Source organism: Pelodiscus sinensis, chromosome 9, assembly GCF_049634645.1.
Source record: "Pelodiscus sinensis isolate JC-2024 chromosome 9, ASM4963464v1, whole genome shotgun sequence".
Lineage (NCBI taxonomy): Eukaryota > Metazoa > Chordata > Testudines > Trionychidae > Pelodiscus > Pelodiscus sinensis.
Window position 1 is genome coordinate 1,787,592 of NC_134719.1, and position 27,850 is coordinate 1,815,441.

Consider the following 27,850-nt stretch of genomic DNA (forward strand, 5'->3'; position numbering starts at 1 on the left):
CGAGAGGGCGGGAACGGGGGGGGCGGGGGGCCCCGCCCAGCGTGCGGGGACCGACCCACGTGGCAGCAGCCGCCTGTGCCGGACTCCGCGCCGGGCACCGAGACGCGACGGCTCCGCGCCCCGCCCGGGGACCTGCAGCCCCCGCCCGGCATGGAGGGGCCCGGCCGCGCCCTGCTCCGCCTCGCCGCCGCCTGCTGCCTCCTGCCCGGGCTGCTCCTGCCGCCGCCAGGTACCGCGCCGGGGCCGGGCCGGGCGCTCGCTGCTGTCCGCGGGGGGGGGCTGCAGCCTGGCACCGGGCAGGGCTCGCTCTGGGGGCGCCTGGCCCCGGCTCGCCCCTTGCCCGGGCCGGCCCCCCAGGGCTGCGGGGGGGCGCCCCCCCGGCAGAGCCGCCACGAGGCAGAGCAAAGGGCTTCCTGTCCCCCCCCCCGGGAGAGCGGCCCTGCACCGGGTGCCGACGCCCCCCCTCCTGTCGATCCGCGGTGTCCAGACTTCTTGGGCCCCCCCCTTGCACCCGTCCCAGGTGGGGCCCTGCAGCGCCCTGCCCAGGCGTGCTCAGCACAAGGCACGAGACCCCCTGGGCTGGCGGCACAGAGCGAGCCTGCTGCTGGGGGGCGCCTCCCTGGCTGGGGCCAAGTCCTGAATCTTCAACCCTGGATTTTGCCTTGTGCCCCAGGGTGCTGTCCCCTGCTGCTTGCAGCTCTCCTAGGCTCCCTAGAACACCCGCCCTCGAGGGCCGGACAAGTCACCGCTGCTGTCGGCTGCTTCTCCGCCTGTGCGCAGGGATGATTCGGTGTCGGTTCGGCGCCTAGCGCTGTGCTGTCCTGGTCCATGCATCAGGCTCTTCTTAAGTGCTACAGTCAAATACAAATCACTTGTTTCGAGGAAGCAAAATGCAGGACAATGTAGCACTTTAAAGACTAACAAGATGGTTTATTAGAGGATGAGCTTTCGTGGGCCAGACCCACTTCCTCAGATCAAATAATGTTTCGAGGGGATCAGCAAAGCTAAGACAACGTGCAGTATCTGAAGCTGAGTGCCTCCCAAACCAGCCTGTGTCCCCTTCCATGCGCTGGAAGGGGCGATGCTCTTGAAGTTAAGGTGCCAGGCGGGATGGCAGGTTTAGGAGACCTGAACTCTCAGCGCAGCCCCACTGAACAGGGCGGAGTGGTTCACCTTCACAAAGTGCTTTGAAGCCTGGATTAAAGGTTCTATGGAGATATCGTACCCACCATTTCCCAGCACAGAGTTGGGGTAACGTGAACTCGGCCCTTTGGAAAAGCGATTGGTGTTCTTTGCTCAGATTTGCATGTAGCTCTTAGGCCTGGGGTGGGGAGGATAGAAAACAGGAATGCTGACTTGAAAGAAGTGCTCAATTTGTATGATTAGAGAGGTTCTTGCAGTTTATACTGGGTACTCTCAAAACTCCCTGTGAAAGATCCGTCGCTGCGAGACGTCACATGCCACGGAATAAGTTGGCCCGATACTGATCCCGTTCAAGTGTTTCCTTATCCCGGAAGGGAGAATCATTTTTGAAGGTGCATTTCAGTGGTAGGATTTTCCCTTGGCTGTATGACCGGAACATTCAGAGAACCTTCCTTGCCACAGCATCAGGGCACCGCTCGTGCTCCTGCCGTAGTAATCAGGCGAGGTCGAGGGTTCGAGCCTTGCCCTGGCACACTTGGGAGCTATGACAGACAAGGGGGGCAGATGAGTGGGAGAAGAGTGTGGTCTCTGTGCGCCTTCAGAGACAGGAAGCAGCAGAGATGGGGAGGTACAAGGGCCTGATCCCCACCCCAGTGAAATCAGGGGAAAATCTGACTTTTGGAGCTGGACCTAGTCAGTCCGTGCCAGGCAGAATATTCTGCATGTCACACTAAAAGGGGGGCATGGATCAGTTGCCTTGTCCTTGGAGCAACCCTCCCTCCCCTCATGGCTGGGCATCACATGGCAGCCTCCCCCCCCCATCTGGTGCCCGCCCCTCCACCATCTACGAGGGCCCTGGACCGATAAGACTCTTCTCATGCCAGCCCTCCAGCCGGGTCAGATTTTTGACCCATGTGGGCTGATAGATTTCAGTACCGTCTATCTCCTCAGCCCCAGCAGGGCACGCGTCCGCAGGATTGGTCTCCTGGCCCTGCGCTGAGCAATTGCCCCCTCATCCCGCTCCTGATTCAGCAACGCTCCCCCCCCCCCCCGCTAGGGTGTTTCTGCACTGCCTCCCTGATGTCTTCCCACTGTGGCCTTCTCTTCCCCCCCTGCTTAGGGTACATCTGCCTCCCTCTGGGCCCGCCCTTCCCTCTCTAGCAATCGGAGGCTGCAGGCATCGTCCCTCAGACCAATCTTAATTGCTAAATGGGGTGCCCCCAGGTGGGCCTCCCTCTGCAGGCACCAGTCATCTGCCCCCTGGGCTTTCTCCCTTTGTACTCCTGCAGCTGAGCCTCCTCTTCAGATGGGCCTGGCCCAGCCTTCCCTCCAGCTGTAACCGGGTGCCTTAGCTGCAGGTTAACCCTTGTTGTGCCAGTGTGGGATGGACGCCCCCTCATAGGGGGCTCCTTTCCTCCCCTATCCCCTGGTAACCTGTTTCAAGGGGTAAGTGGGTGTGACCAGCTGCGAATCAGAAAGTCTCCACTGCTGGGCCACAGTGTGTGGCATTCTCCATTCTCTTGGCTGTCTGCTCCAGGGCTCTGTTGGAGGCTGGGCTGGTCTGCCCGGTGTCTGTTGTGATGTAGCCGTTTCTGTGTTCCTAGATCCTTCACCAGAATCCAAGGAGCAAATCCCTGGAACTTTGGGGAAGCTCTAGTTAGGGGTCCAAACCTCTTTGCAGCTCGGGCCCTGCAGTGAAAGTAACTTACGGTTTCTTACAGGCACTGTCCTAGTGTAACACGGGTCTCTGCCAGCTCTTTCAATAGCTCCCTGCTGGCTTTTGCTGTGGCTCAGCCAGCTCTTGCTGGAGCTGCACATCAGGCTCCGCTCATCGCTACTTCAGTGTGCAGAGCCCTGACCAGTACCAAGGGCCCTCAACTCCTGGGAGCGCCTGGGACTTCGTTGGCAATATCTTGCAGAATCCGCTGTCAGGAGGGATGTGACACCTTTCTCATACCTCCTGCTAGACCTATGTTAAAATCTGCGTATGACTTAACCCTGCCCCAAAGGTGACACGTGCATCCCCTGCCAGAGTAGGCGTGTGCACTACGGCTGATGCAGAGTCCCTCTGCATCTGGGTCCTCGGGAAGGAGAAACCTACCAAGGATGATCCTGTTGTTGTGGGTGTAACACTGGGACGTGCCCTGCATGACGTGTATGCTGTTGTCCAGGCGAGAGAACCTCCCCCCTTCCCATTTAATTTTCACTTACTGTAGAATGGCAGAGCTCTCCGAAACTTGAATTTAGAAGCCACCATGTTCCACTGAGCCACTTTGACCCTGGATTTGCGTAATTCTTCTCGTCGGCCCTCATTGTAGTGCCCCCCCCCAACATACCTGGATGGGAGGATGCTGGAACATGGGGGTGGCTTTGCTGTGGGAATATTTACAGCCAGCCTGAGCTAATGTGAGTGCTTGGGCCAGGCTTCCGATCCCTGTGCATGGCCTGTGCAGGCAGAGCTTGAATTTCCAACTTGATTGACTTAACGTTGATCCATGTTAACACCTGCCTCCTAACCATGCGGCTGCGCCGTGTACAGGCTGCTTCCTGGTTCTAACCGCTCTGCTGCAGGACAGGGAGGTTTATTGTTACACCAGGCAGGATTCGTAGACAGCTGGTGAATGAGAAAAAGGACATGCCAGTAGTTCAGGCGCCGGCCTTGGGTTTGGGGGAAACAGTTCAATTCTTGCTTTGCCATGGATTTCCCGTGTGAGCTTGAAAGTCAGGCCCAGCCCACACACAAGGGTTTTGCGGGCGTTGTGGCTTTGGTTGGGAACGTGGAAAAAAAAATCCGCCACCTAGGGAACTGCCACCGCTGTCCCTGCAAAACCCGTAGCGTAGGCTGTTATATTCCCCAACATTCTCTTGTCAATATTGCTGATTTAGTTGTCCCTGCAGCCATAATTTATGCTTTATGTTCCGCTCTTTAATCACACAGTTGTGTGCGGTTTTTCCCATGGGATCTCATTGATTGTGCAGAATAGCCCTGCTCTGGAGTGGAGCAGGATTGTGCGTGAAGGAGGCTTTTATCAGGAGGATCCTTGCCTCCTCTGTTACAGAAGGTGGAAGATCTGTCAGGAGGAGGCAGGGGACGCAGGAAGGAAAAGGATCACATAGTTAAGGCAGGGGAGTGCTTCCCTGGAGAACTGGCTTCTGCCTCTGTCACAGCATCACACTGCCAGTCAAATCACCCTAAACCCCACTTCTCACAGGAGGTCAGTAGCTGGGGGTTCCTCATTCTCTGGGTAACTGGCTTGAGAGCTTGGGCTCTGATTTGCAGAAGGGCCGAGCGTTCCCAACGGCAGTGGGAGAGGGGCTTTGAACACACCCGGTGCTATATCATACCAGGCATCTCCGACTGCACTTCCAAAATTAATTGCTATTTTTGAGTTCTCTCTCTAATCGGGATAATGGCACTTCCTCGTCTCACAGGGACCAGGGAAAGTAATTGTGGCGTGTGAAGCACTAAGATACTATGCAGAGGGAGCCCCATAGAAGAGCCCACAAGGAAATTGATCGTGTTGTCTTCAGAGCAGGGTTTGCCCAGTGCATAGTAAATAAGGCCCAGCCCCAAGAATAAGGAGGAAACCGTATTGAATAGCTATTCATTCATTTTGCACCATCCATTTTGCTCCCTGAAAGAGGCGGAAGTTCCGTGGATAAAATAATGGTGTAATATTGAAGACTGGGTCATAATGCATCTGCATTGGGGAGCTAAAATTGAAGGGGCAGCTTTAACCCTGACTCTTCCTAACTTTGGAGTTCTTGTTTGTGCAACGTTCATGTTCTTTTAACGTAGTTTCTTCGTGAGTGTGAGTCATGTAGAAGTCAGGACTTCTGGAACATCCTTTGAACCCCTTGGCCTCCGAGACCTTGTCTCCACCAAGGAAACTTACAGAAATTCTCAGCGGCAGCAAGTCTTTACTGCCCATTTGCAGACGTTACGCAGCTCCTGGAGTTCAGCAAGACTTTGACTTGTTGTCTGGCCACAGGAGTTCTACTCCTCTAACTAGATCGGTACAAGGTTTAGCATAGGTTAAGTTATACTGGTATAAACTGCCTCATACTGGCATAGCTTGTTCCTGTGTGGCAAGGAGAATAAACTCTACTGTGCTAGGCACCTTTACCCCCATGGAACTGTGTCCACATTATGGCTTATACTGGTTTATGTATTTCAGTTAAGTCCCCCCCAACTGAGAGAATTAAACCACTACAAAGTTTTGTGTGAGCTGATGTCATGTTTGAACATGTCCCCCTGTCCCCGTTCCCCCCCAGACCCAGCGACATGACACTTCTAAAAATGGCTCTGGGAGCAGCCAGCATGTCTGTCTGGAGATTTCCAAAGTTGCTAACACCGATAGGAAAATGTGTACGTCTCTAGCCCCATCATTGCAGCCTGGCAAAGTCTGCTCGGTGATGGGTATGTAAAGTGGCAGAGACATGCATGCACACCCATTTAAAGACCTCTTTCTTTTGTTTAAAAAAAACCAAGGGGCTTGGGAGGATCCCTCTGGAAACGTTCCGGCTGCCACATGCCATTTGTTGTAACTCGTCCGTTCGCTCTCGGCTGAGGGAGCGAGTATTTGCCTGCCTTAGCAGCTTTCAATAGTGTCTTTCTTTGCTGCCTTTGGAAATCCACTTCCTTCGGCAGCGCTGGCCGTGACTCCAAAAATAAATCTGTCGAATGTTTTGGTCCATAGGCTTGCTCCTTGGGCTGTGTTGGGGTTGCGTTGTTTGTTTGTTTTTCTCCCGGGATAGAAGTCTCTGCTAGTCTGGGCAGGAGGGGCAGCAGCAAGGCATAAAGCTTGGATTGTCACGGCTCCGGCTCCCTCCCGGGCTGTCTGATGGCAGTCCCGAAGGTTTAGACACACACAGAAGAGTAGTGTGCACAGTCGCTATGCAGCAGGCACCGTTAGCTCATCTTGCCAGCTCTGCAAGTGAGGTGGAAAGCCTGTGATCTAAGACAGCCTGAGCAGTGTTCCCTCTATTCCCTCCCATTAATGTGCGGAATAAATTGTGTTCTGTGCACCGAGGCATGTGCAGATGTGTACCACCAGTAGAAGCACATGCTGCTGGCTGTGGGGGTCTTGCTAATCAGCTGTGTGGCATTTGAATCTCTCCTGCGAGGCCGCCCAAGTGCTCAGTTTACAGGGAACACTGAGCCTGAGCTGACAGCCCAGCTTAGACAGAAGACTTACCATGGAGGGAGGAAATGGAGCCCATGAAGCCAGCTCCTTGACATCCACACGGGGAGGCTCACAATCGCTCGTAGGCTGTCTCCCTGGGCTGCAGCCTCCTGTGTACCAGCTGTGTTGAACTAACAGGCCCGAGTGTGCACCTGCCAGCCTTCCCCTCCAGGAGCCCGTGACAGCAGCTGGCTGAGGGGCCTCCGGCAGCTCCTTCAGACCAAAGCGCCACTCGCTCCAGGGTGCGGGGAAGTCGGAGGCTTGGCTGGCCCATTGATTTCCTCTTAGGGGAGCCTTAGTCAGGCCAGTTACCTGTGGCCCGAGGCTGCAGTTACTGCGTCCGCCAGTCGCCGAGCCCTCCCTTTCTTCCCCAGCTCGGCGTCTCTCAGGTCTGAGTAACCCTGCTTTGAGCCTTGCTAGTCAGGCCGGGGGCTTTCCCCAGTGGGTACCTGCCCCATTGTTCCCTCGCTGGCCTGTGCGGCATCTTTGCCAGTGTTTGGCCTCCTCTAATTCCCTCCCTGCAGTCGAACAGGGTCACCTCGGAGAGGCACAGTGGCCATGCACGTCGTACCCTCGCTCTCCCTGGAGAGCAGTCCCCCAGCAGGCGCGCGGGCAGCAGGAGCATTTCTGCCAGAGAGACTCTTCTCCCGAGGCAGTAGAGGGGGCCTGTGATGCGGTGGGTGGGAGATGCGAGTGGCGTTGCAGTGACCCCTCTGGTGCTCTCGAATCGATCCATTGTGATTTCGTAGAAAGGGCGACCTGGGTTTCCTTTGAGGTTGAAATGCTTCAGTGCTGGGAGGCGTCTGTGTTACAACCAGCTCCCCTCCCCGTCCGCTCCCAGCAGGCCTGTCATAGTGAGGGAAGTGACGGGAACTAGCGGTGCTGAAGAGGGAAGAAAAAAGATGCTCAGAGTAAGATGGGAGAGCCAGGGCCCCATCCTGTGATGCTACAAGACAGGCTGAGGTCAGACATCTCCATGGCTCCTGTGCCACCATCACGGGCACCACCAGCAAAGCTGCCAGATATGAGGGACAGGTTTTGTGATGTGGACGCTTGTCCCTTTACAAAACCACCAGCTCATTTCCCACCTGTCCCCAAGCTGCCATCGGACGCTCGTGACGGATGCTGCAGTCTGTCCCCTTGCCGTCTGGATCCTCCCAGTCCTCTGGCGGGGTTTGGTTTTGTTGTGGCGAGGCGGGTGGGATGTGGACACATTCGGGAGCCGTCTGGCCTCCCTGCTGACACACATGGGCCTTCGGAGGTTAGTTTTCTGGTAACACTCCCACTGCTTTCTTGCTGGTGGCTCTGACTCCTGTATTTGAAGATTTGGAGCCAGGTCTTAGCTGCTTTTAGATGTATTAAGATTGCAAGAGACAGCAGAGAACAAACTTTAAAATCCCAGCAGGGTGGGTACCCGGCGGGCAAGCTCAGCAGTGCCGTGTGGAGAGGAGAGCCCATGCGCTGTAGCGTGTGAGCTACACAAGTGCAGTCGCAGCCTCCGGGAGTGGGGCGATGGCTGCCCACCGGCACCCGGCCGGCTGTGGGAAGTTGCTCGCCCAGATTCCGGAGCGAGGGGATGGGGGAGTTTCCTGTGGGATTTGCAGTTGGGTTCAGTGGCTCTCGGCAGCCATTGTTCCAGCCCCCTGCGTGGTGTGATCTTCCCTGGGAGGGAGCGTCAGCGCCCGCGGGGGCAGCCAGGCTGTTTCCTCCTGCCGTGGTCCCAGGAGACGGCTCCTGGCTCCCCACTGTCCCTGCCAGTAGCGGCCGCCGCATTGATTTGGATGCTCTCTCCCTTCCAAGCCTGGTACGTCGGCGCCTTTCGGGCTTGCCCCGGAGTGCAGGCTCTGTGTCTGCTTCGTTAGGGCTCGGAGTGGCTCGTTAGCCTGGTCTTCATGTCTTCAAATGTTTGCAGGGGTAATTCCACGAGCAGCGTGCCGGTTTATCCGAGTGCCTCCCTGCTCTTCCACCCACCTGTGCCTTTGGTTTGGGCTGTGGCTTCGGAGCACTTCCACCCAGCTCCCCAGGGAGCAGGGCCTGCAGCCTGAGGTGAGGCACCCCACCCCCGGTGCCAGGTTATGCTTCCTGCCGGCAGGCTGTGCACGTACACTGGCAGGGACCCTCCTCTGGGCAAGCGGGGTCAGGTTGGAACATGTCAGGGGTGGCTGGAGGCAGGGTGCCAGCGCGTGTCGTCGGGACGCTGGTTTCCCCGGCGTGGCTGTGCTTTCCCCACTTCCGCTGAGCGGTGCGTTTACCGCGGGCTGCAGGAAGTGCCGGGGGGACTTACCGAGCCTTGAAGTACAGTAGGTTTCTCTGAGAGGAACCTTAATCCTAGGGCTGCAGCATGGACTCATGGGTCATCTTCTGCCAGAGAAAGCTGTGAAACCCAGCACCTGCCGGACACAGGACCCAGCTCCCCCCCCACACCACCCCCCGCTTACTCCTCTCTGCCCAGGCAATCAGCGTCTTCCAGGCTCTCCGCACCCTCCCCGCAGCCCAGTACTCGCACTCGCAACCCCTTATCAGGAGCCCCACGATTGCCTGTGCTGCCCCCCGTTTCCACCGCTCCCCCAGGACTGGGGTAGAGCGGCCAGTGGAAGGAGCAGCCGAGCTCTGGGGAGGAGGAGGGATGCAGCCCTTTGCACACACAGTCTCTTTAAGGCCGGCTGCCGAGGCTCCTGCGTGGCTGCTTCCTGAGGTTTTAGCGGTAGGGTTTCCAGCTGAGGTGTCCTAGCAGCTCCCTGGGCTGGGTGGATCCTGCTTCCTGGACTGGGCTAGCAGCGACCCACTCTGCTAGATCCCTCAAGCAAGCCCTGCCATGACCACCGAGTATTGGCCAGGTACCCAGCAGCCTATGGAGAGCGGAGGGTGGGGGGGTTGCACTTGCTGTAGAGGCGGAGAAGGAATCTGCTTCCTTGCAGGTGCGGCATTGTGTGCTACCTCCTTCTGCTGAAACCCTCCAGACCTAACCCCCTCTCGGCAGTGGCTCAGAGGGCACAGGCAGCCTCTCAGGGCTGCCCGTTCACTTCCAGCCAGGCCAGCCGTGCCTGAAAGCTTTCCCCAAGGCCCCCGGGTCGGGAGCTGTTTGGGCAGGCCCAAGCCTGACGGGCAGGTGTCCCGTCTAACAACCCCGCCCCGCTGGCTTCCGTGGCAGCGTCCATGCCCATGGCTGCCTCGCTCTCCCCGTGCACGGTCCTTCCCAGGAGCAGAGAGGCCGCTTGCCCTGGGCCGTGTCAGCTCGGTGGGTAAAGGGGGCAAGCCAGCATCTTTCACCAGCAGCGAGTCCAGTGGGAAGAGCGTGGCACGAGTCCCGGAACGAGAGAGACGCATTCATGCTGCCAAGGCAGATGCTGCCGTGGAGTAAAGGTCCCATAAACCCGTCAGACCAGTTAGTGCCATGTCCATCATCTGTCAGCTGTGTAACAGAGACACGTCGGAGTCCCCCTAGCTCAGCGATGGGCAACCCAGGCTGGGGAGGCGGCCTCCTTCATCCCAGTGGGCCGCAAGATTGTCGGGATCAAGGCGTCTCCCGGGCTGGGGTAGTTTTTGCTGAGTGCGCTTGCGTGCCTAGAGTTTGCGGGCTGTGCCGATTGGACTGTAGCAGGGCTGTGATGGGCTGCAGAGGACGCATATGGCTCTCGCCATCAGTGGCACATGCAGTCAGCTCACACTTCGCTTGTGCGTCGCTGGAGTAACGCAGGCAGGAAAAACAATAGCGGATGGAAACCCGTGGAATCTGGCAAGCCCGTGCATGGGCAAGAGTAAATGAAACGTCTCGCGAGCCCCACGTAGAACCCCGGTGGGCCGCGGGTCGCCCACCACTCTCTAACTCTTGCTCCATTGGGGTTTGTCCCGGCTGCAGGTGCTTTGTGGACGGGAGCAGGAAATACCTGCATGAGCGACTGCTGGGACGTCCTCCAGCTCCCTGGCGTTTGGAGGAAGATCCAAGTCAGTTGTGTGGCATTTAGTGAGCTGGGAGGCTTTGCTCAGGGCTTGGAGGGGTCACGTGGAGCTGCTGAGTGTTTATCACCCTATTGTGGGCGCCCTGAGGGTACGTTTGCACTACAGGGGCATAGCCCTGAGTAAGCCATGGCTCACCCCCTGCTTCGGCTGGGGGGCGGGGCCAGGGCTTACCTCTCTGTGCTCTGGCTGGGGGGACCGGGGGTTTAATCCCGCCCCCAACGTTGCCCACCCACCCGAAGTTGGGGCCCTTCAGGCAACTACACGAGGCAGCTTTTAGCAACAAGTCCGTGTCGGCACAGCCCCGCCGTTAAAACTCAGCACCTGTGGACGATGTTCACCGGCACTTTGGCCGACAAAGCGCTTCTGCCCCTGGGAGCAGCTTGCGCGTCGTTGGCAGGAGAGCGACAAAGCAGGGATTGCACTTGCCTCAGCAAAACGCCTGTTGTTCGGAGGCAGGGGTTTAAGCACCCCCTGGACCACAAAAGGCTTGTGGATCAGTTGCTAGTGCAAACGTAGCCTGAGGCTACCCTAGCACTTTGCAAAGCGCCCGTGTGAACCAGGCTGCAGTTCTGAGAGCAGCGTGTCCTACTTCTCTGGTGTGGGGAGGGGTTCTCCGTACCCCCCTCCCCCCATGTTCGGTAACTTCCTCGCACAGGCTCTCTGGAGATTGGTGGTCACGTGGCTCACCCACCTCTAGAACCGGCCTTGGATCTGAGCCGAGGCGAGACTCCATAGCTGTATCGAGGTGACCTGGGCGTGAATTGGTGGCATCAACTCACCTGTGATTTCCTTCGAAGCTTAAGGAACCTGGATACCCTTAGGGGGAGTGTTTGGATTTGCAGGATCCAGCCGTGGTCACACCTTGTGCTATTGGCACATCTCTTGGCTTGACAGCCAGCCAGCCTGCCCTTCCCTTTGTTCAGAGTTTGGAGAAGGGCTGCTAGGGGAGGCTCCAGGGTCGTGTTTGGGTGACTGCTGCTAATCAGCACAAACAACCAAGACACCGTTTCATTATGAGAAGAGGGAGTTCAGCTGCTACTGACTGATGTGGTGCAGCTGGCTCCGAGCCCCGGAAGCTGGCAACTTTTGATGTTGTAAAGCAAAATGTCTGATTTACGCACAGATTAGGGATGTAATCGTGTAGTCGATTAACTGATTAACCAATAAGCTAAAGCTTCTAGGTTAATGTATAGACAGTGGGTTCCCAAACTGGGCGGCATGAAAAATTCCAGGGGGGGCGCGAGGCGACCCAGCCCCACACACCTCCATCAATCCCACCTGCTATTTTTTTGGGAGGAAGGCATGAGGGTTTCGCAACTCAAAAAGGAGGCGTGATGCCGAAAAGTTTGGGAACCACTGTGACTATACGCATTCCCCCCATCCCCTTTGCCAGTACATTTTTTAGCAGGCTGGCCAGCAGCCTGGCTTAGTCCTGGCTTGGTCCAGGACTTACCCCTGCTGCAGCTCTGCATTTAAAGTGTATTAGGAGCCAGGCAGGCAGCCTGGCTCAGTTCCGGCTTGTGCCGGTCTGGGAGCTCAGAACCCTCCTGTCCCGGACCAAGGCTGCTGCCACCCTGCGCTGCTGCCTTTGTATTAGAGGCAGCAGCACGGGGCAACAGGCAGCTGGTCTGCGAGGGGAGCTGGTTTTTAAACTGGCTCCCCTCGTGGACCAGCTCCCGCCTGGCACCCCATACTGCTGCCTCTGATGCAGAGGCAGCAGCGCGGGCTGGCAGGGAGCTCCTTGGGCGTGGAGCTGGAGCGCACTGGCTGCCAGCCCACCCCTGGGGACTATAGAATAGTCGACTAACCGATAAGAATTCATGAGGTTAATCGACTATTCAGTTAGCCGCTATTTAACATCCCTAGCACAGGTGGGTAATACTGGTTAAACCCTCTGTGTGTGAACCTGCAGCGTGAGACTTCCAGTTCTACACGGCATTGCCATAGGGGTCCGGGCTGGAAGGGCAGCCCACCCCTGCAGGGAGGGGGCTCTTGTTAATGTGCGAGACTGAAACAGTGACAGGGGGCAGGAAATGATGGAAGTGTTAAACACGAGACTAGAGACTCCTTGTTTATGAAGGCTGAGCTACACCCTCTGCTGGGTCCCTCCCCAGAGACCCCCCTCCCCATGGGAGGGACTGGACAGAGGGGGGAGAAAAGGCTTCCTGCCCTATGATTGCCACTGAAGGCAGCCCGAGGATCCCTGGCTGGGAGAGCAGGGAGCCAGCCTTGCCCTCTCGACAAAGCCCCTGATGCCAGCTCTAGGATAGCCCTGTAGCTCCCCTCCCCCTGACGCTAGCTGCCCTCTGGGACTTTCTTCTCCTCCTCCCATAACTGCCTCGGCCTTAGTGGCCTGTACCCCAGTCAAGTTTACAGGCTGCGCTTTGCTCAGCCACCTCCGAGCTGGCTGTAGCCATGTGCTGGTTAGGAGCAGGGATGTAAAAACGGCTAAATACTAGCCATGTAACCGATTACAATCCTGGCGATAAGCCTCTCTTCGCATCATCGGTTACACACAGCCGGGCGCTCCCGGCAGCTGCCGGCCCACGGGCATTTAACCGTTCGCTGGACCCGATCGGTGCACTGGTTGAACTCTTACATCCCTGGATAGGAGCAGGATTTTGGCAGGGGGAGGGGTTCTGGCGCTGGCGCTCTGGCACAAAGGCTCTCATGGAGCGCGGGGTAGGGGGTTCGGCCCAGCGTTCCACCCCAGCTGTCCGGGTGAAATTCTGGGAGCCTGGGTGTGCACCACGGGGACAGCCAAAGGGATAAAGCGGCAACAGGTATTCTGATCGAGTACCCTCATGGGCTGCCTTGTGTGCAGCTCCCCGGGATCGGGCCTCTATGCCACAGCTCCCAGGGCAGATTTCTACTAGCCACTGTGTCCGTCGAAGACCGTGGCGCTAAGATCCCCGTGGGCCACCCCACGCCTCCGTGATCTTGCTGGTCCAGCCCATCTCCTCCAGACACCCCCCTGGTTCCATATTCCCCTTTCTCCTCGGCAGGCAGGGGCCCGCAGGCAGAGCTCTCAGAGAGAGGAGAGAAACACACCCCACCGCCACCCCGTTGCCCCCCAGCTGTTGTGGGAACAGCATCCCAGCGCCTTGCTGGGAGCCAAATGCTCCCTCGGCGTGGTCAGGTGGCCCGGACTCCCCTTTGGGTGCTCTCTCCCTGCATGCTGAGACACTAGGCACAGCACCACCCCTGCAGTATTGGGGGGGCTGCCCAGCACGCAATTGGGGGCATACAAAGAGACCGATGAAGGAGTCGATTGCACCATGGGACACGGCAGAGACCAGCTCCCCCAAGCAACCTCGATCTCGGAGACAGGCCTGCCCCCAGTCCGGCAGCAGCTTGAGCCCGCAGGCACTTAGAATAGGTGAGCCCCTCCCTGCACCCCCGAGACGCCGACTCCCTGGAGCTCTGTCAACCACGCCCCCAGCCTGAGCCCCAGTGCCAGCTGCCTGGCAGCTGGCTGAAAAAGGGGAGGAGCTGGTATGTCAGGGGGCCAGCTGTTCCCCTTCCCCTTGGCCAGGGAACCCGCAGCGGGTCAGGCCTTCCCTGCTCTGAGAAGGGCTCAGCCAGTCTCCTCTGAGGCGCAGAGCCTCTGCGAGCCTGCATCGTGCCTGTGTGGTCCGAGGGCACAAGTCTCCTGGCCTCTGCCTCCCCCTGAAACCGGAGCTCAGCCCTTCCTTGGCGTCCCTCCTTCCGGCCTCTTCCACCCCCGGCACAGCGCCGAGGGCCGCACCTTGAGGCGGGAGGTCCTGGGTTAACCCCGCACCCTGCTTTGGTCTAGGCGGGTTCACTGACGCCTTCGTGCGGGAAGGGGCGCTTTGCTCTTCTGTCACGCTGCCCTGTCAGGCTGCCCCTGCCCCACCGGTTCCCCTTCTCCAGCTCGCCAGCTGGGTGAGCATCTGTGCCGAGCAGCTCCCACGGGGGAACAGGCCTTGCGGGCCTGCAGCAGCACCGGTCCCCTTCTCTGGCCCCATACAAGCACTTCCTGTTTACCGGGCAGCCTCTCAGCGTGTGCCCGGAGAGAGAGACGTGGGAGAATCTATTTATTCCCAGGCTGGATGGTTGAGAGCTGCTGGCCCCGGCGCTTATGAGTAGGGCAGGGTAGGGGTGGGCGCACAACACCTCAGACCCAGCTTGACTTGTCGGGGGACATCTGGGCTGTCTCAGACCCTCACACAGTGTGCGCTTAGCAGTCCTGCCAGCCCCCAGAACCCCTGCTGCTACTAGATTTTAGTCCTTGGCTGTGTCTTTCCCTTCAGAGATTTATAGGCTTTCACAACCCCATGGGTACCCTTTCCGTGAGCCGGAATAAACTTAGCTCCCTCCGTCTCTCCCTTCTGAGATCTCCGCTGTTGTTGGACGGGCGGGCTCTCCTGGTGTCACCCGCCACCGTGCCGTCTCAGGACTTACGCGGGGTCCCAGCATGATGCGGGCAGCCTTCCTCCACAGTGTTCCAGAGGAGCCCGCTTGGTGAGGGGGTGCTACGCTGGAGCAATGCAGATTGCAGCGAGCTTTCCCTACCCTAGGCACTTGGACCTGTGCCCAGCCACTGCTGGCTGGAATTGGGGCAAGGCCCATGTGTGTGTAGGCCTCTCGCTGTGTAAGGTGCACCAGCGGAGGCTCCCCTCGATGGTCCTGATACTGCAGATACGTACGTGTATTTGACATGCACGGTATTAGTCATGCTCTTAACTTTAAGCACAGGCATGAGTGTTTGCAGTATTCTCAGAGGCACTGCCGTCCAAGCTACCAGTCCCCGTTATGTAGCTATGGCTCTGCTCCTTGTTCCTAAAAGTAGACGTTTGCACTCCACTATATTAAATCACATTTGATTTTTATTGGAACAGACCCGCTTACTGAGTCATCCAGCCTGCTCTGCATGACTTCCCTGTCCTCCGCACTGTTTGCCAGCCTTTGCGTCATACTTTTATCAACAGCGATTTTATATTTACTTCCCAATCACGGGTGACACTATTGAATAGCGTCAGCTCTGGTCCGATCCCTGCCATGCCCCCTTCCCATGATCTCCATGGACAGCTGCTCTTTAAGATCTGTCAGTGTGCCAGTTCTCCATCCCTTTACCATGTGTGTCGATATTGCGGGGTGCTAATATTGTAATCCGCGATGCGTGGTACTGAATCAAATGCAGTACAAAAGATATTACTACATGTACACGGTTGTTTTTATCAACCAAATGTTTAATCTCATCAAAAAGTGAAATCGGGGTTGTTTTGACAAGACGTATTTTCCATAGAACCATGTTGACTGGCATTATTTATATTTCCGTTAGCTTGACGTCAATCCTGGGCAAAATAATCAAAAAGCTGGTGCAGCATTCAATAAATAGCTAACTGACATACAGTAAGCCAGGTCATCCCTGCTGCCCTTTTTGCATATGGTATTTGCCCACCGCTAGCACTCCTCCAGTCTTGGAATTTCCCTGCCAGTCCAAGATTTATTAAACATTAACATCAGAGAACCAATAATTTCCTCGGCCAACTCTTGGAATTCCTGGGTGCCAGGCATGTGGCCTGCTGATTTTAAAGTATCTGTTGCTTACTGATGCTGTCTAACGTTCTCCTTAGTTAAATACTTACTTTCCCAGTCCCTCGGTAATCATCCTCCTATAACTACATCATTCTGCTTCTTTACAGACACAGAACAGAAATATTTGTGGAACACTTCCGTCTTTTCTGTATCATTAACTATTTTACCATCTTCATCTAGTAATGAGTCTTTATCAATAACATTACTTTTTGTTTCTAATGTAGACACTTTTTTTTAATTTCCTTTGTCCTGGTGTCCTTAGCTTCCCTTATCAATATTTTACCCTTTTATAATCTGCGATTTAGGATTGCTGTCTACTTACCCTTTTTGTCCTTTTGGGATGGCATTTTTTTATTTTATTTTTAAATGGTAACTTTACTTCCCCCACTTGAACCGGGGTGGGCGTTGTTCTGTGGCCACCCTTTTTGTTGACTGTGGAATTGTGGCTTTTTGGCCTTCATGAACTCCCAGTTTTGAGGCGCGAGTGGAGAGGTTCCAGACCATGATGGGAGTGTGAGGTGTGACCGTGGCGCTGCCTTAGGGAGAGACCAGCGCCTGCTGCTGCAGGGGCAGGATTGCTGGCCAGATACCTCCTTTGGCACCAAGGAAATTGGTTCCTGCCCGAGCCTCCATACACAAGCCTCCATACACCCTGGGGCCCCTGGCTTATGTGGCAGGGACATCATCCCTTTCAGCATTTCTCTCTCTTCTTTCCAGCACTAGGAGATGGGCAGAAGTCGCTGACAGCTCAGCCCAGCACGGTGCCAGGTTCATTTCCGCTCAGTGAGGCTGGTGGCTTTAGCCGGGAGGTGACTGCCCTTCCTGCGACTAGCACTGATGAGAACGCGGCCACCGCGCAGCCCCGTTTCAACAGCACTCTCCGGCTGGACGAGTCCCCCGTCCCACCCAGTCCCAACGCCACTGCCGGCGCCACAGACGGAAGGCTGCACACGCCTGCCCCAGCCATCGCCGAGAACACGACGCCCGGGCTCCGGGATAAGAACCTGTCGGCCAACAGCAGCGCTGAGCTTCTGGCTCCGGCGGCCAACGCCACAAATGCCAGCCAGCCCGCCCAGGAAGGAACCGAGCCCTCCAGCACCACGGAGCCGACTGGCACCACGGCTGTGGTTCCAACACTTCTGCCACCAAAGGACTCGCTGGGTGAGGCTTCCTACTATTCCCGCGCGTGGGGAGAACCTTCTCCCCCAGCACCGCCCACCTGGGGACATAGGGCTCGGCCCCATGGAGGGGTTGGGTGCCCTGACTCCCCGCAAAGTCTTGCAGATGGGGAGGCTGTTCCCCGCTCGGTACCACATCAGCCAGCTGTCTCTGGAGAGGGGAAGGGCAGAGTTATAAACCTTCGCTGCTAAACCCTCTCTTCCCCAAAAGGACAACGAATTCGCCCTTTCCTTCCCAAGTACGTGCACCGTCACCCAGGGCCAAGCGCGGGTCTCCTGTACCCCAGCATCAGTCCAGAGCAGTGATGTCTCCGTGAGAGCACTGCTTGGCTCTGCTCACGCTTGCTGCTGTGCTGGGCTGTGCCAGGCCACGAGGGGCTGGATGTGTCCCCTAGGGGCCAGCGATGTCGCCTCCCACCCTGCTGCCCTTCCAGGCTGCACAGGGCAGGGTGGGGGACGGGGGGGGGCACACTCAGGCTTTCACCTAACGGCCTCTTTCTTTGCAGCCACAACTGGCAGCTCCCAGCTGGAGTCTTCTGCATTCAACACTTCGGAGCCCAGGCCAGGGACCCCTGATCCCAGGCCACACACCGCCCCTGAGAGCACCACCGAGAAGAGCACTGCAGGGCCCACGACAGTCCCCGTTGCCGTGACGACAGGGAGCACACCTGCAGCTACCACCGCCAGCACCACGGTGGCAACCCCCGGAGCTTCCCCCACCACCGGGGCAGCTACCACCGCCAGAATAGAGCCATCCGCTGATCCCGTGCATGAGAAGCCTTCTGTGTTGGACGTGGGAGACGACGATATTCAAGGTACGTGTCCTCCAGGCCCCACCCACGTGCTCCCCCCCCTCTGCTCCCCAAGCCGGGTTATTCCAAAGGCAGCAAGACTAGGGACGTGCGAGAGGAATTTGACAAGTGGGTCGGAGCTGGGGGAGCCCTGGGCGAGATTGGGGATCGGCTGTTCCAGCTCTGGGCCCTGCCCCAGGGCCTTACCCTCTCTGTACCGTCTCCTCCTCCCCGCAGACCTGCCCAGCTCCGCCGTAGCCAGCACGATGGGAGCCGACCCTCTGGTGATCGGGGTGGTCTCCATGTTTGCCGTCATGGTGGGGATCCTCGCCCTGGTGGGCCTCCTGAGATACCGGCAGCGCAACAGCCGCGTGGAGTTCCGGCGCCTGCAGGACCTGCCCATGGTGAGCAATGCCTCCCGCCCCGCCAGCTCAGCTCAGGGCTGGCTCCCCGCTGTGGGGTCAGGCTGGGCTGTAGCTGCCCTTCGGCTGTGCTCGCAGCGAGGGCCACGAGCCGCGCCGAGGGAATTCCGGTCGCCCCTCACGCCAGGGGAGGGGGGCTTGGGGTGAGATCTGGAGACCCGCCTCCAAGGCTCGCTGCCAGGAGGTCGGGTGACGGGAGACTGAGGCAGGCTGCGCCTTGCTGTCCCCGTTCCAGAAGACGGACAGTGTGCAGGCCGCCCAAGCGCCCCACTTCCTTGCTCCTGGCGTTCCCCACCCCTGCCCTGCTGTGTCAGGCAGTGGTGCTGGGTGGCTGTCATGCCGCTGCCATCCCCCTCCCCCCAGAAGTGGCTGCATTTCCACAGTGGGCGAGGTGAGCACTATTTAGCCTTTGGGCTGCAAACTTCTCCATGGAGTAGATGGCACCGTGTGTTCTGCTGGGGTCTGCACGCCTGGCGCACCGGAGGCAGAGAAATTTGCCAGGTGTATCCAGGAGCAGCATGCACAGCCCCAGCCATAACCCCACCTCTGGGCTACAGGAGGCAATACTACCCTGGCCCCCTCTCGGTTCCTCCTCATCACCTGTCGTGGCTGGAATCAGAGTTTTGTGAGCTCAACCTCTCGAGGAGCTTTGCTTTTCCCTTGGGGTGTGTACATGCGTGGTAGGACCCTGCGGGTGCGTGGTACTCGTTTGTTTGCTTCCACGATGCCCTCACTGGGGTTGAAACATCATCCTTTGCATTGGGGGCGCAGTCCCCTCCCCTGGGTGATGCCCATGGAAGAGTGTTGTGTGATCTGCCGCTCCTACAAGAGACGGGCTGACATGGCCTGGGACCTGCGTCCGTCCCGAGGCCCTTCTCGGGCGGGAGATCTCTCGGACTCCGAGCGCTGCGGCTTCGTATTTCGGGGCCGTTGCCTCTCCAAAGAAGCAGAAGAGCCCTTCCCTGCCGACAGTAGTTTTATGCTGCCTTCGTCTTGGCAAGCTGTTCTGCGCCAGATCTCGGTGGTGACTCTGCCTCCCCCAGGAAACGCGCGAGCTGGCACGGAGTCGGTCTCCCCATGGGATGGCGCGAGTTCCGCTAACTCTTCCGAGTAGGGAGCTGATGCCGGTTCAGGTGCGCGGAGTCTGGCACTGAAGAGGGAGATGCAAGTTCTGACTGTTTCCATGTCCGCAGCAGACCAGGCAGCTCTTGTCTCTTGGCCCTGACCTCCCTTTTGGTCCAGGGCTGTGTCCCCGGTAGCCCTGTCGGTCGACTGAACGAGGCACTGAGCTCTGAGTTCTGCCAATCCGCACCCCTGCGCTCCCCTTCTGCAGGGTACGGGAGCAGAGCCAGGACCAGAATCGGTGCAGGGGATCTGGTCGTGGGCGTCTCCTCAGCATGTCGGCCCAGCAAATGCTTCCCTGGCGGCGGTCGCCTCCCTTGATGTCAGTGCCGTCAAACACGCCTGTTGGGCTGCCGGCTTTGGGAGTGATGCGGCTGCCACCGTGCTGCGTCCATCAGCAGCACCACTTCCTGCCTCATTCTGGGCAACGGATGCGTTGGTGACTCGCTGCTTCTGGCCTCGCTCCACCCCTATCCCCTGAGTCGGGGTCGTCCTCCTGCCGCTCCCCGCCACCTGACCAGCACTGCGGGCTGCTGACGGGCAGTTATGGGGATCAGCACTGTGCTCCTCTCGTAGCCAAGACAGAGGCTCCGGCCTGGTGACTACTTGCCTGCTACATCCATGGGACGCTCCTCCCCTGCGGAGGTCCCGCTTTGTCTCACTCAGATACAGAATCGCTGGCCGGCTCTGTGACTGTCAATCCACCGCAGGCCCAGGCACCAGCGTAACCTCTGTGGTCTTTAACAAGGCCCAGCTTTGGTGCGGTTGAGGACCACGTCTTCGTCACCAGATGATGCTGTGCTGCCTGGCTCCCCCTTCCCCTTGATCCTGGTGGATTTTAAGGCAAACCGAGACTTTTGGTGGCACGTGGCTGCTTCCCTCGGTATCCAAGTGCAGCTCTTGCGGGACAACACGCACGCATGGGTGGCCACCCTGCAGCCGTCTGCCCCTCCCCAGCAGCGCCACGCCCCTTCAGCCAGCTCAGGCCCTTTGGAGCAGGCGGGGTTGCGTACGGCCTGCGGCTGAGCTCGTGGAAGAGCGCTGTGAGGAGGCTGCAGAATTCAGGCCTGGCGCCCAGTGTCCCGTCCGCAATTGGGGAGTTGGCCTTGGACAGCCCGATGCCATTCTGGACAGAACTGTCATGGCAGGCGGGCGGTGCAGGGGGGCCGCTGCAGTGTCCTCCCCAGGGAAGTGGGGGGCTCGGTGTTGAGCCATTCCTCATTCCCTCCCCGGAACCGTCGGGTGCCCATTTCGATTCCAGGGCACTCTCCGCTTGTAGCTCCGCCCCTCCCCACGCTGGCTCGTTTTCACAGTGCCTGGGGCTCCGTTGCTACCGAGCGGTGGGTCCTAAGTACTCTCGTGCTGGGTCATGCTATCCAGTTCCTCCGCACGCGCCCTCCCCATCCCTCTTCGGGGACCGGTCTCACGGGATATTGCTCCGTGAGCAGGGCCATTTTCTGCTGGCTTTGGGAGCAGTAGAGGAGGCTCTGCTGGAACACCAGGGTCATGGCTTGTGCTCCCAATACTTCCTGGTACCCAAATCCATGGCACAAGTAGGACTGCCCTTGACTTTCACAGCCTCAACAAATCTATCTGGTACATGAGGTTCTGAATGGTGACTATTGACTCCTCTCCCCTGCGTTGTGGGCTTAAACTGCAGCAAGAGAGGTTTAGGTTGGACATTAGGGAAAACTTCCTAACTGTCAGGGTGGTTAAACACTGGAATAAATTGCCTAGGGAGGTTGTGGAATCTCCAACACTGGAGATTGGATAGACATCTATCAGGGATGATATAGACAGTGCTGGGTCCTGTCGTGAGGGCAGGGGACAGGACTTGAGGACTTCTCCAGGTCCCTTCCAGTTCTAGTATTCTGTGATTCTACGATTGTCTCAGAATGACTCATTTGCTGCTCTCGACTTTCAAGATGCCTATTTAAATGTGGCCATTCTGCCAAGCCACAGAAAGGTTGTTTGTGGCAGCATACCGCTTTCAGTACACAGGGCTTCCATTCGGCCTCTTCTCTGTCCCCCGGATTTTTACCAAATGCTTGGTGGTGATTATAGCATCTCTCAGGAAGAAGGGAATTCACACCTTCCTGCATCTGGACAGCTGGTTACTGAGGGGCAGATCCAGACAGGAAGTTCTCGTTCATGTCAGCATCACAGTGTGCTTGCTCCATCTGGGTCTCATTTCTAAGCACTGGAAAGTCAACCTGGACTCCCACTCAGAAAACGGAGTTCACTGGGACCCTATTAGATTCCGTGATGTTGAGAATTTTTCTTCCAACTGACCATTTTCAGACAATGTCCCATCTTTGCCTTGGTCTGCAGGCTCAGTCTCCCACAATGGTTCAGACACGTCTTTTTGCACTCAGGTGGTCCGATTTTGCGAGGTTACGCTTTTGCCCCCTTTAAATGTGGCACAGGATAGTCTGCTGTCCGACTCTTCCCCCTCTAGACAGACTGGTGTGTCTTTCTGCATTGCGCCTGGATTCCTTGCAGGGGGGATGTGTCCCAATGACATTTATTCCTTTTGTCTAGCCCTGGGCCACCAGGTTGGTTGCTACCGACACCTCCCTGCTGGGGTGGGTCGGATTGGGTCATCTTTGAGTGCGGAGAGGACAGAGATTGTGGCTGGAGCAAGAGGCCTCACTCTGCCTCAGTGACCCTCTTGCACTGTTGAGTTGGCCTCCTATGCCACTACATCCCCATCCCAGCTTATTCAGAGCCAAGGCGGCGTCTTGCACCCAGTGCTCGGCTCCCTGGATCCCACAGTGTGGTTGCTGCGTGGTGGAAGGGGAGGAAAGAGCAGCATTTGGTGTGGTCCAAGTCCTCCTGAACAGTGGAAGACCCTCCACCAGGATGGCCTAGTCAGTGAAATGGAATCGATTTTTCAGTATGGTCATTAGCTTGGAGAATCCAACCATCACTGGCGTCTGTCCGGGATGTTTTGAAGTACCTGCAGTAACTTCAGCCGCTGCAGCTTGCGTTTAGCTCATTGAAAGAGCATCAGGCAGCAGTAGCAGCATTTCATGCCCCCCCCGCCCCGCCCCCGTTCAAGGAAGATCAGTCTTCTTCAATGGAAGAGTCTTAAAATTACTCCCTCTACAATCCCCAGTCCCAGGGCCCATTCCTCTGTGGAACGTTAACTCCGTCCTCGTGGCCTTAATCAGACCTCTGGTCGAGTCCTTGGCATCTCGCCCTTTCCCACTCTGGTGTTAGAACACTGTGTTCCTGGCCCTGAGGAGATCCCCAAGGCGTGCGTGAGAGTTGCAGGCTCGGATGGCAGAGGAGCCTTGTACACCTTCTCCAAAGACAGAGTAACTTTACGACCGCATCTGAAACGTCAGTCTTAAGTGGCTTCTCAGTTTCATTTGAACCAGGGGGAATATTTACCCGTGTGAGTTTCTAAGCTGCATTCAGCACCGTCTCCATACCGTAGGGGTCAGGTGATGTCTATCTAGCCTTCTGGCTGCACCCCAGACTCAGCCGGTTCATGCTTCACCTGGCCTATCTGTGTTACAGGCAGATCACACACAAGGTCACATGGTCTCTTCACAGGCAGTCTCCAAACGGATAACTTTCTGCACCAAGACAGCAAAATAAACAGCTTCTGCTCTGCCCCCTCGGGAGACGTGAGCTCGTTCTGCTCCGGCACTAACAACGTCCATAACGTTCCTTGGTGGCTTTTCTGTATTGGGTGTTTGCAGGGCACATAACGTGGGGATCGTTATGTACATTCACATTACACCATAACGGCACCTTCCAGGGTGAATGCAGACTCTAGTAGGAGGAGGTCAGCTCTAAGCCCTGCCTCTTGGGGTGGACGGAGGTACTGCTTATTGCATGCCCACATCTACACAGAGGCGACCAAGGGGTCTCCTTCTGTAACTGGCTCTGATGTGCAGTCCACAGCCCACCCACCATCCCAGCAGGACTCAGGTCCTGGCGTTCATAGGGGCCCTTCCTGTAGCCGGGGAAGGGCTATGGCCACAAGGCACGAGCATTGCTCCTCTACAGCTGCTAGGCAGATGTCCCCAGCTCTTGTGGGCTGGGTGTGCATGACCCAAGTGGAACACACGGCTGCCTCGCGTCTCCAGGAACCAGCTGCAGCGAATGTTCCGTACCGGTTGTCCTGCCTCGCGGCGCCCCAGAAGAACAGAGAGAACCGCACGGCTTGGGTGGGGAGGGATGCGATGTTTGCACCTCGCCCTTCCGCTGGACTGACTCTTGCGGACGGGAGACCAGCCTGGCTGGAGTGGTGGTGGGAGGAAGGAGAGGGATCCTGGTCCCAGAACACCTCTGGAGAGCAGCTAGGACAGGACCTCTCCAGAGTTCTTTCCTCTGCCATCTGAGCTGCACGAGTGGGCCTGTGGGGAAAGGGAATCTCCCAGCCGTGTTCCCATGAAGGATGTTAACAACTAGTCGATTTTCCACACCCTCCCCCACTGCCTCTATCTACCCCGGGGGCTCTTGTGCATTTCAAAGGGTAGGAGCCCTCGTAGAGCCCAGAGTCAGCGGGCCTTCCCGCTGTCCCCCAGCCGCACGGGGAGTTCCGGATTCCTCCTTTGAAATGTACAAAAACCCCAGCGGGGGGGCCCCTGTACATTTCGGAGGAGGAATGTGGAAGTGCCGATCGACTAATCAAGTAGTCAATAGAAATTCCATCGACTACTCGACTAGTAAATTACTCGTTCGTTAACATCCTTAGTTCCCACCTGTGCCTGCTCCGGCCCCTTCCGACGGCCATGGGAGGAAGCAAGGCAGCTCCTCCAGAGAGGGCGATCCCTTGCTGAGGACGCTGCTTGGGGAGCTCAGGGGCTGGAAATGGCAAAACAGCTGCACTGTGACTAGAAGGGCTGGGGGCCTGGTACTGGCTGGATCCCACATCCTTGGGTGCAGCCGTGCCCCAGATCTGGACCAGTCCCCCTCCAGCCCGTGAATTGGCAGATGCTAATGGTCCCTTTTTTTTTCCTTTGCTCATAGGACGACATGATGGAGGATACGCCCCTCTCCCTCTACAGCTACTAGGTAGCCAGAAGAGGACCCTCCATCCAGGTTTGGGGGAGCTCTGGAGTTCCTTGAGCAGTCGGCCCCCGAGGATCTGGCCCAGGAAGATCCCTACGGGATGGGGGAGGGAGAAGGTGGCTCTGATTTTTGCACTTGACTGAAACACTCATAGCAGATGGGTGGGTTGGCCTGTTTGTTTTAAACTTGTGTAAACGTTTGGTTTTAAAGTTTTATTCTGAGAGCTGGGGCCAGCGAGAGCCCAGCTCTGGCCCTTCCCTCTGCTCTGTGCGCCGAGCATCCCCACCGCCTCCAGACACCAAGAAGACGGGCGCCGGGTGTTTCACCTTGCGTCTTAAGCCTGGCAGCTGAGCTGACGGTTTGCCGACAGCCTCCGAAGAGGACTCACCTGGAAGTCTCAGCAGCGCTGCTCTCAGGCCAGGGCTTGAGTACGGGGATGCGGTCTTGGTCTGCACAGCGTGAGCAAAGGACCTTACTTCCCACTGGGAAACAAGGGTGGGGAGCAGCCTGGCTCCCGCTGGCTCCTTCTTGCTTTGTGGGTTTTTTGCACATTTTTCCTCTCTCCACTGCAGGGCTGGGATCGGCTCCTCGCTCCCCAGAGACTGAGGTGAACGGCAGCCCGCCTCTGCCCACCCGGGCAAGCTGCCCGGTAGCTGCGGGAGGAGAATGTCGCGGGGGTGGGGGTAATGGGGAGGCTTTTCATCACGCTGCAGAGGGAGGGGACCCACGTACCTGGGGCTCGTGTAGCACTGTCCGGGGTGGAGGAGGGGATTGCCTGTTTGTCTCAAAAGCAAATCTCCGGTTCTCTCCCTGTGGGCAGCAGCACACCCCTAAGCCATTTCCCAAGGCTGGGCCGTTGCCAGGGTAGCCTCAGCGTGGAGAAGGAACGTGCAAGCCCGTGTCCGGGCCACTGGAGAGTCATTTGTTGCACTTGGAACCTGCTCTGAGCTCCGGCTGCTGGAGACTGCCCTGCCCGGACTGGGCCGTGACCTCCCTCGCCTGCTCTGCTCCGTGGGCAGGGGGCCGTTCCCGTGGTAGGGCACTTTGTCCCCCCTCCTCCCTCCAAAGAGCCTTTGCCGTTGTTTCGAGCCTTGGAAGGGCAGCCTACGGGGCTCCCTTGCTTCTGACGACCAATCCCAGGGGCTGACAGCTCTGCACCTGCGTCGCCCGAGCGCTTTTGCGGCTGCATAATAAGTAAACAGAGAGACGCCGGGCTGGAGCCAGCCAGCTGCCGTTGGGCTCCCTGGGGACAGAAGCTGGCGTCTGGGGCAGGATGGGTCTGTTCCATGTGTGCAGAGGCCGTGTGGGTTTTTTCTGTTCGGTGTTACCTCCTGCCCCGTTCTCTCCCTCACACCTATGCCCGTTTCTAGGTCTTCTCCCTTCCCATACCGCGGCTCGTGCCTATTTCTGTATCTTCTTCGCCTTTCTGAAGGCCTCACTGGTGTCCCGCTCAGCTGTGCCTGGGCACAGCCCCTACCAGGGACGTTGGCGAGGTCTCTCTGTTGAGCGTGATGCTGGGGGAGTTAGTATCAAATAAAAGCCGTGTTTTTCTCAGGGCTCGGACAGTCGTCTTGGCTCCAAGGCAGCCTGTGCGCACTGCCAGAACAGCCTAGGGGACTGGTGGGCTGTTAGCTTAGCAATCTGCCGGTGAGGCCCTTGCCCCCTGGACGCACAGCAGCCCAGCTGTGCTAGTTACCACATTAGCCTTTGGGAGGGAGTGGTTGCCCGCTAGCAGGACCCAGATAAGTCCTACCGCTGGATTTAATGGCGACGATTCAGGCCATGCAGCTGGAGAACTGGTCTTCTGCAACCGGGACAGAGGAACCAGAAGCGACTTCCCCACTCCCTGCATTGCAGTGGGCCTTTGGCTGTAGCTGGGGAGAGATCACACGGTAGTTGATGTTTGTTTGTCGGCTGTGGACTTGGGTCTGTTACGGTGCTGAGACACGCCCAGAAGTACATGCAGCAGGGAACGTATTTGATTTTTTTCCCCCTCTCTAAACTGTATGAAAACTAGAGGGCAGTTGTCAAAGGGGTAAAACGCCCAACGCTACGGCCTTCAGAAGTTTCACCTTTGTTTCCGCAGCCGGAGGAGAGGAGGCTGCCAATGTTTGGCAACCAGAGTGGTACAGAGCGTGCGGGAAAGAGCAGAACTTTCTCCTGGCCAACACGGGCGCAAGCTGGCGTCAGTGGGGCTGTGTTGTCCGGAGTGAGTGGCAAGGACCGACTCCTGCGTCGTTCCCCGGGGGAGGGGGGAGAACTCACCCAAGTGCAACTTCCTCTGTAAAATATGTTAATAGTGGATTTTTCTGCAATAAAGTTCCGGATGCTGACAGTCTCGTGCGTGCGGAGCACACGTAGCGCTAGCGACCGGGCGGAGGAGGGCTGCTGTTGCACGGCAAACCCGGTGATGGTTAAATGGCATCTGCAATTCAACATCATGACGTCAACGTAAGGAAGCTAAAGAGAGCCTGGATTGTAGAGGCCTGGGGACGAGGGAGAGCCAGTGGGAGTGGGCACCCAGCAGCCCCTTGTGTCTTTGGAAGTCCTATCAGCACTGTTAAGTGAGGCAGGATCAGCAGGAGCGGTGAAGCATTTCCACATGCCCAGCGGGGGGGGGGAACCTTTTCAGTGTCTGCCTGCCATGAATTGGTCTGTCTTGTCCGGGCCTAGGCTTCTGCTGGTGGGTTTGACCTCCGTAATGTAAAATTGTGTTTAATTAGTTAACCAGTCATGCATTAAGTTTCACCGATTAACGGATTAAATGGGGGTGGGCGGGGGCAGCCTGGGTGTGCTGGAGCAGCCCCCCAATCACCGTGGCTGGATTGGAGCGCCTTCCCCCTCCCCCACAGGCTGCTGTGGCTGGGCTGGAGCATCTCTTTCCCCCAGCACGCTTGGGCTGGACCTGCCGTAGATGAGATCTGCTCCAGGTTTCTCTCCCCTCCCCCCCCCAACCCCCCAGTTAGCTAGCTAACCATTCACAGTCCTAGTTATTATGTCCTACCCTGCCAAGCATGCAGCATTCGAATAGCACCGTTACACCTTGGCTAGCCTGACTGTGCCCAGCTTGAAATCCTGGTCTGTGTGCTAGCGTGCAGCGTGCGATGCTAAGGTAGGCAAGACCCACAACTTAGCTCACCGTTGGCTCTCCCCTTCATGGTCCCCAGAATCCTGGTTACACCTGCGGGGGCGGGCTGCTCTGGTCTGCATTACCTTAGTGTGCTCCATGGTCCTGGCACTAGGTTACCTGGAAGCATCAGCCCTGGGATCCTGTAGCGCACGACTTCTCACTAGTTCTCCCACCTGTGATTGCAACTCACCTTGTTTTAATAATGGCCCCAAACGAGGCCGTGACACCCGATGCTGTGGTTGGCCCAGGGAGTGCGCAGGAACACGGGGGATAATGAAATTCGGTCTCCTGACCCAATGGCCAGAAACACCCCATTCTCTGACGCTTT

General features: G+C 57.6%; 1 protein-coding gene across 1 annotated transcript; it reads left to right on the forward strand.

The window, feature by feature from the left end:
• Positions 1–26,727, forward strand: LOC102459215 (uncharacterized). The gene is made up of 5 exons (XM_075935871.1): positions 1–229; positions 16,569–17,012; positions 17,536–17,844; positions 18,058–18,224; positions 24,351–26,727. Exons 1-5 carry the CDS (start codon positions 151–153, stop codon positions 24,393–24,395), a joined length of 1,044 nt encoding a protein of 347 aa, XP_075791986.1. The 5' UTR covers positions 1–150; the 3' UTR covers positions 24,396–26,727.
• Positions 26,728–27,850: the final 1,123 nt, after the last annotated feature.

What these genes read in the sequence shown, in the direction of transcription:
- LOC102459215 (XM_075935871.1), top strand. Translation starts at nt 151, where the DNA reads ATGGAGGGGCCCGGCCGCGCCCTGCTCCGCCTCGCCGCCGCCTGCTGC. An exon ending in GCTGCTCCTGCCGCCGCCAG is followed by an intron (nt 230 to 16,568) that starts GTACCGCGCCGG and finishes TCTTCTTTCCAG; the next exon opens with CACTAGGAGATGGGCAGAAG. An exon ending in GCCACCAAAGGACTCGCTGG is followed by an intron (nt 17,013 to 17,535) that starts GTGAGGCTTCCT and finishes CTTTCTTTGCAG; the next exon opens with CCACAACTGGCAGCTCCCAG.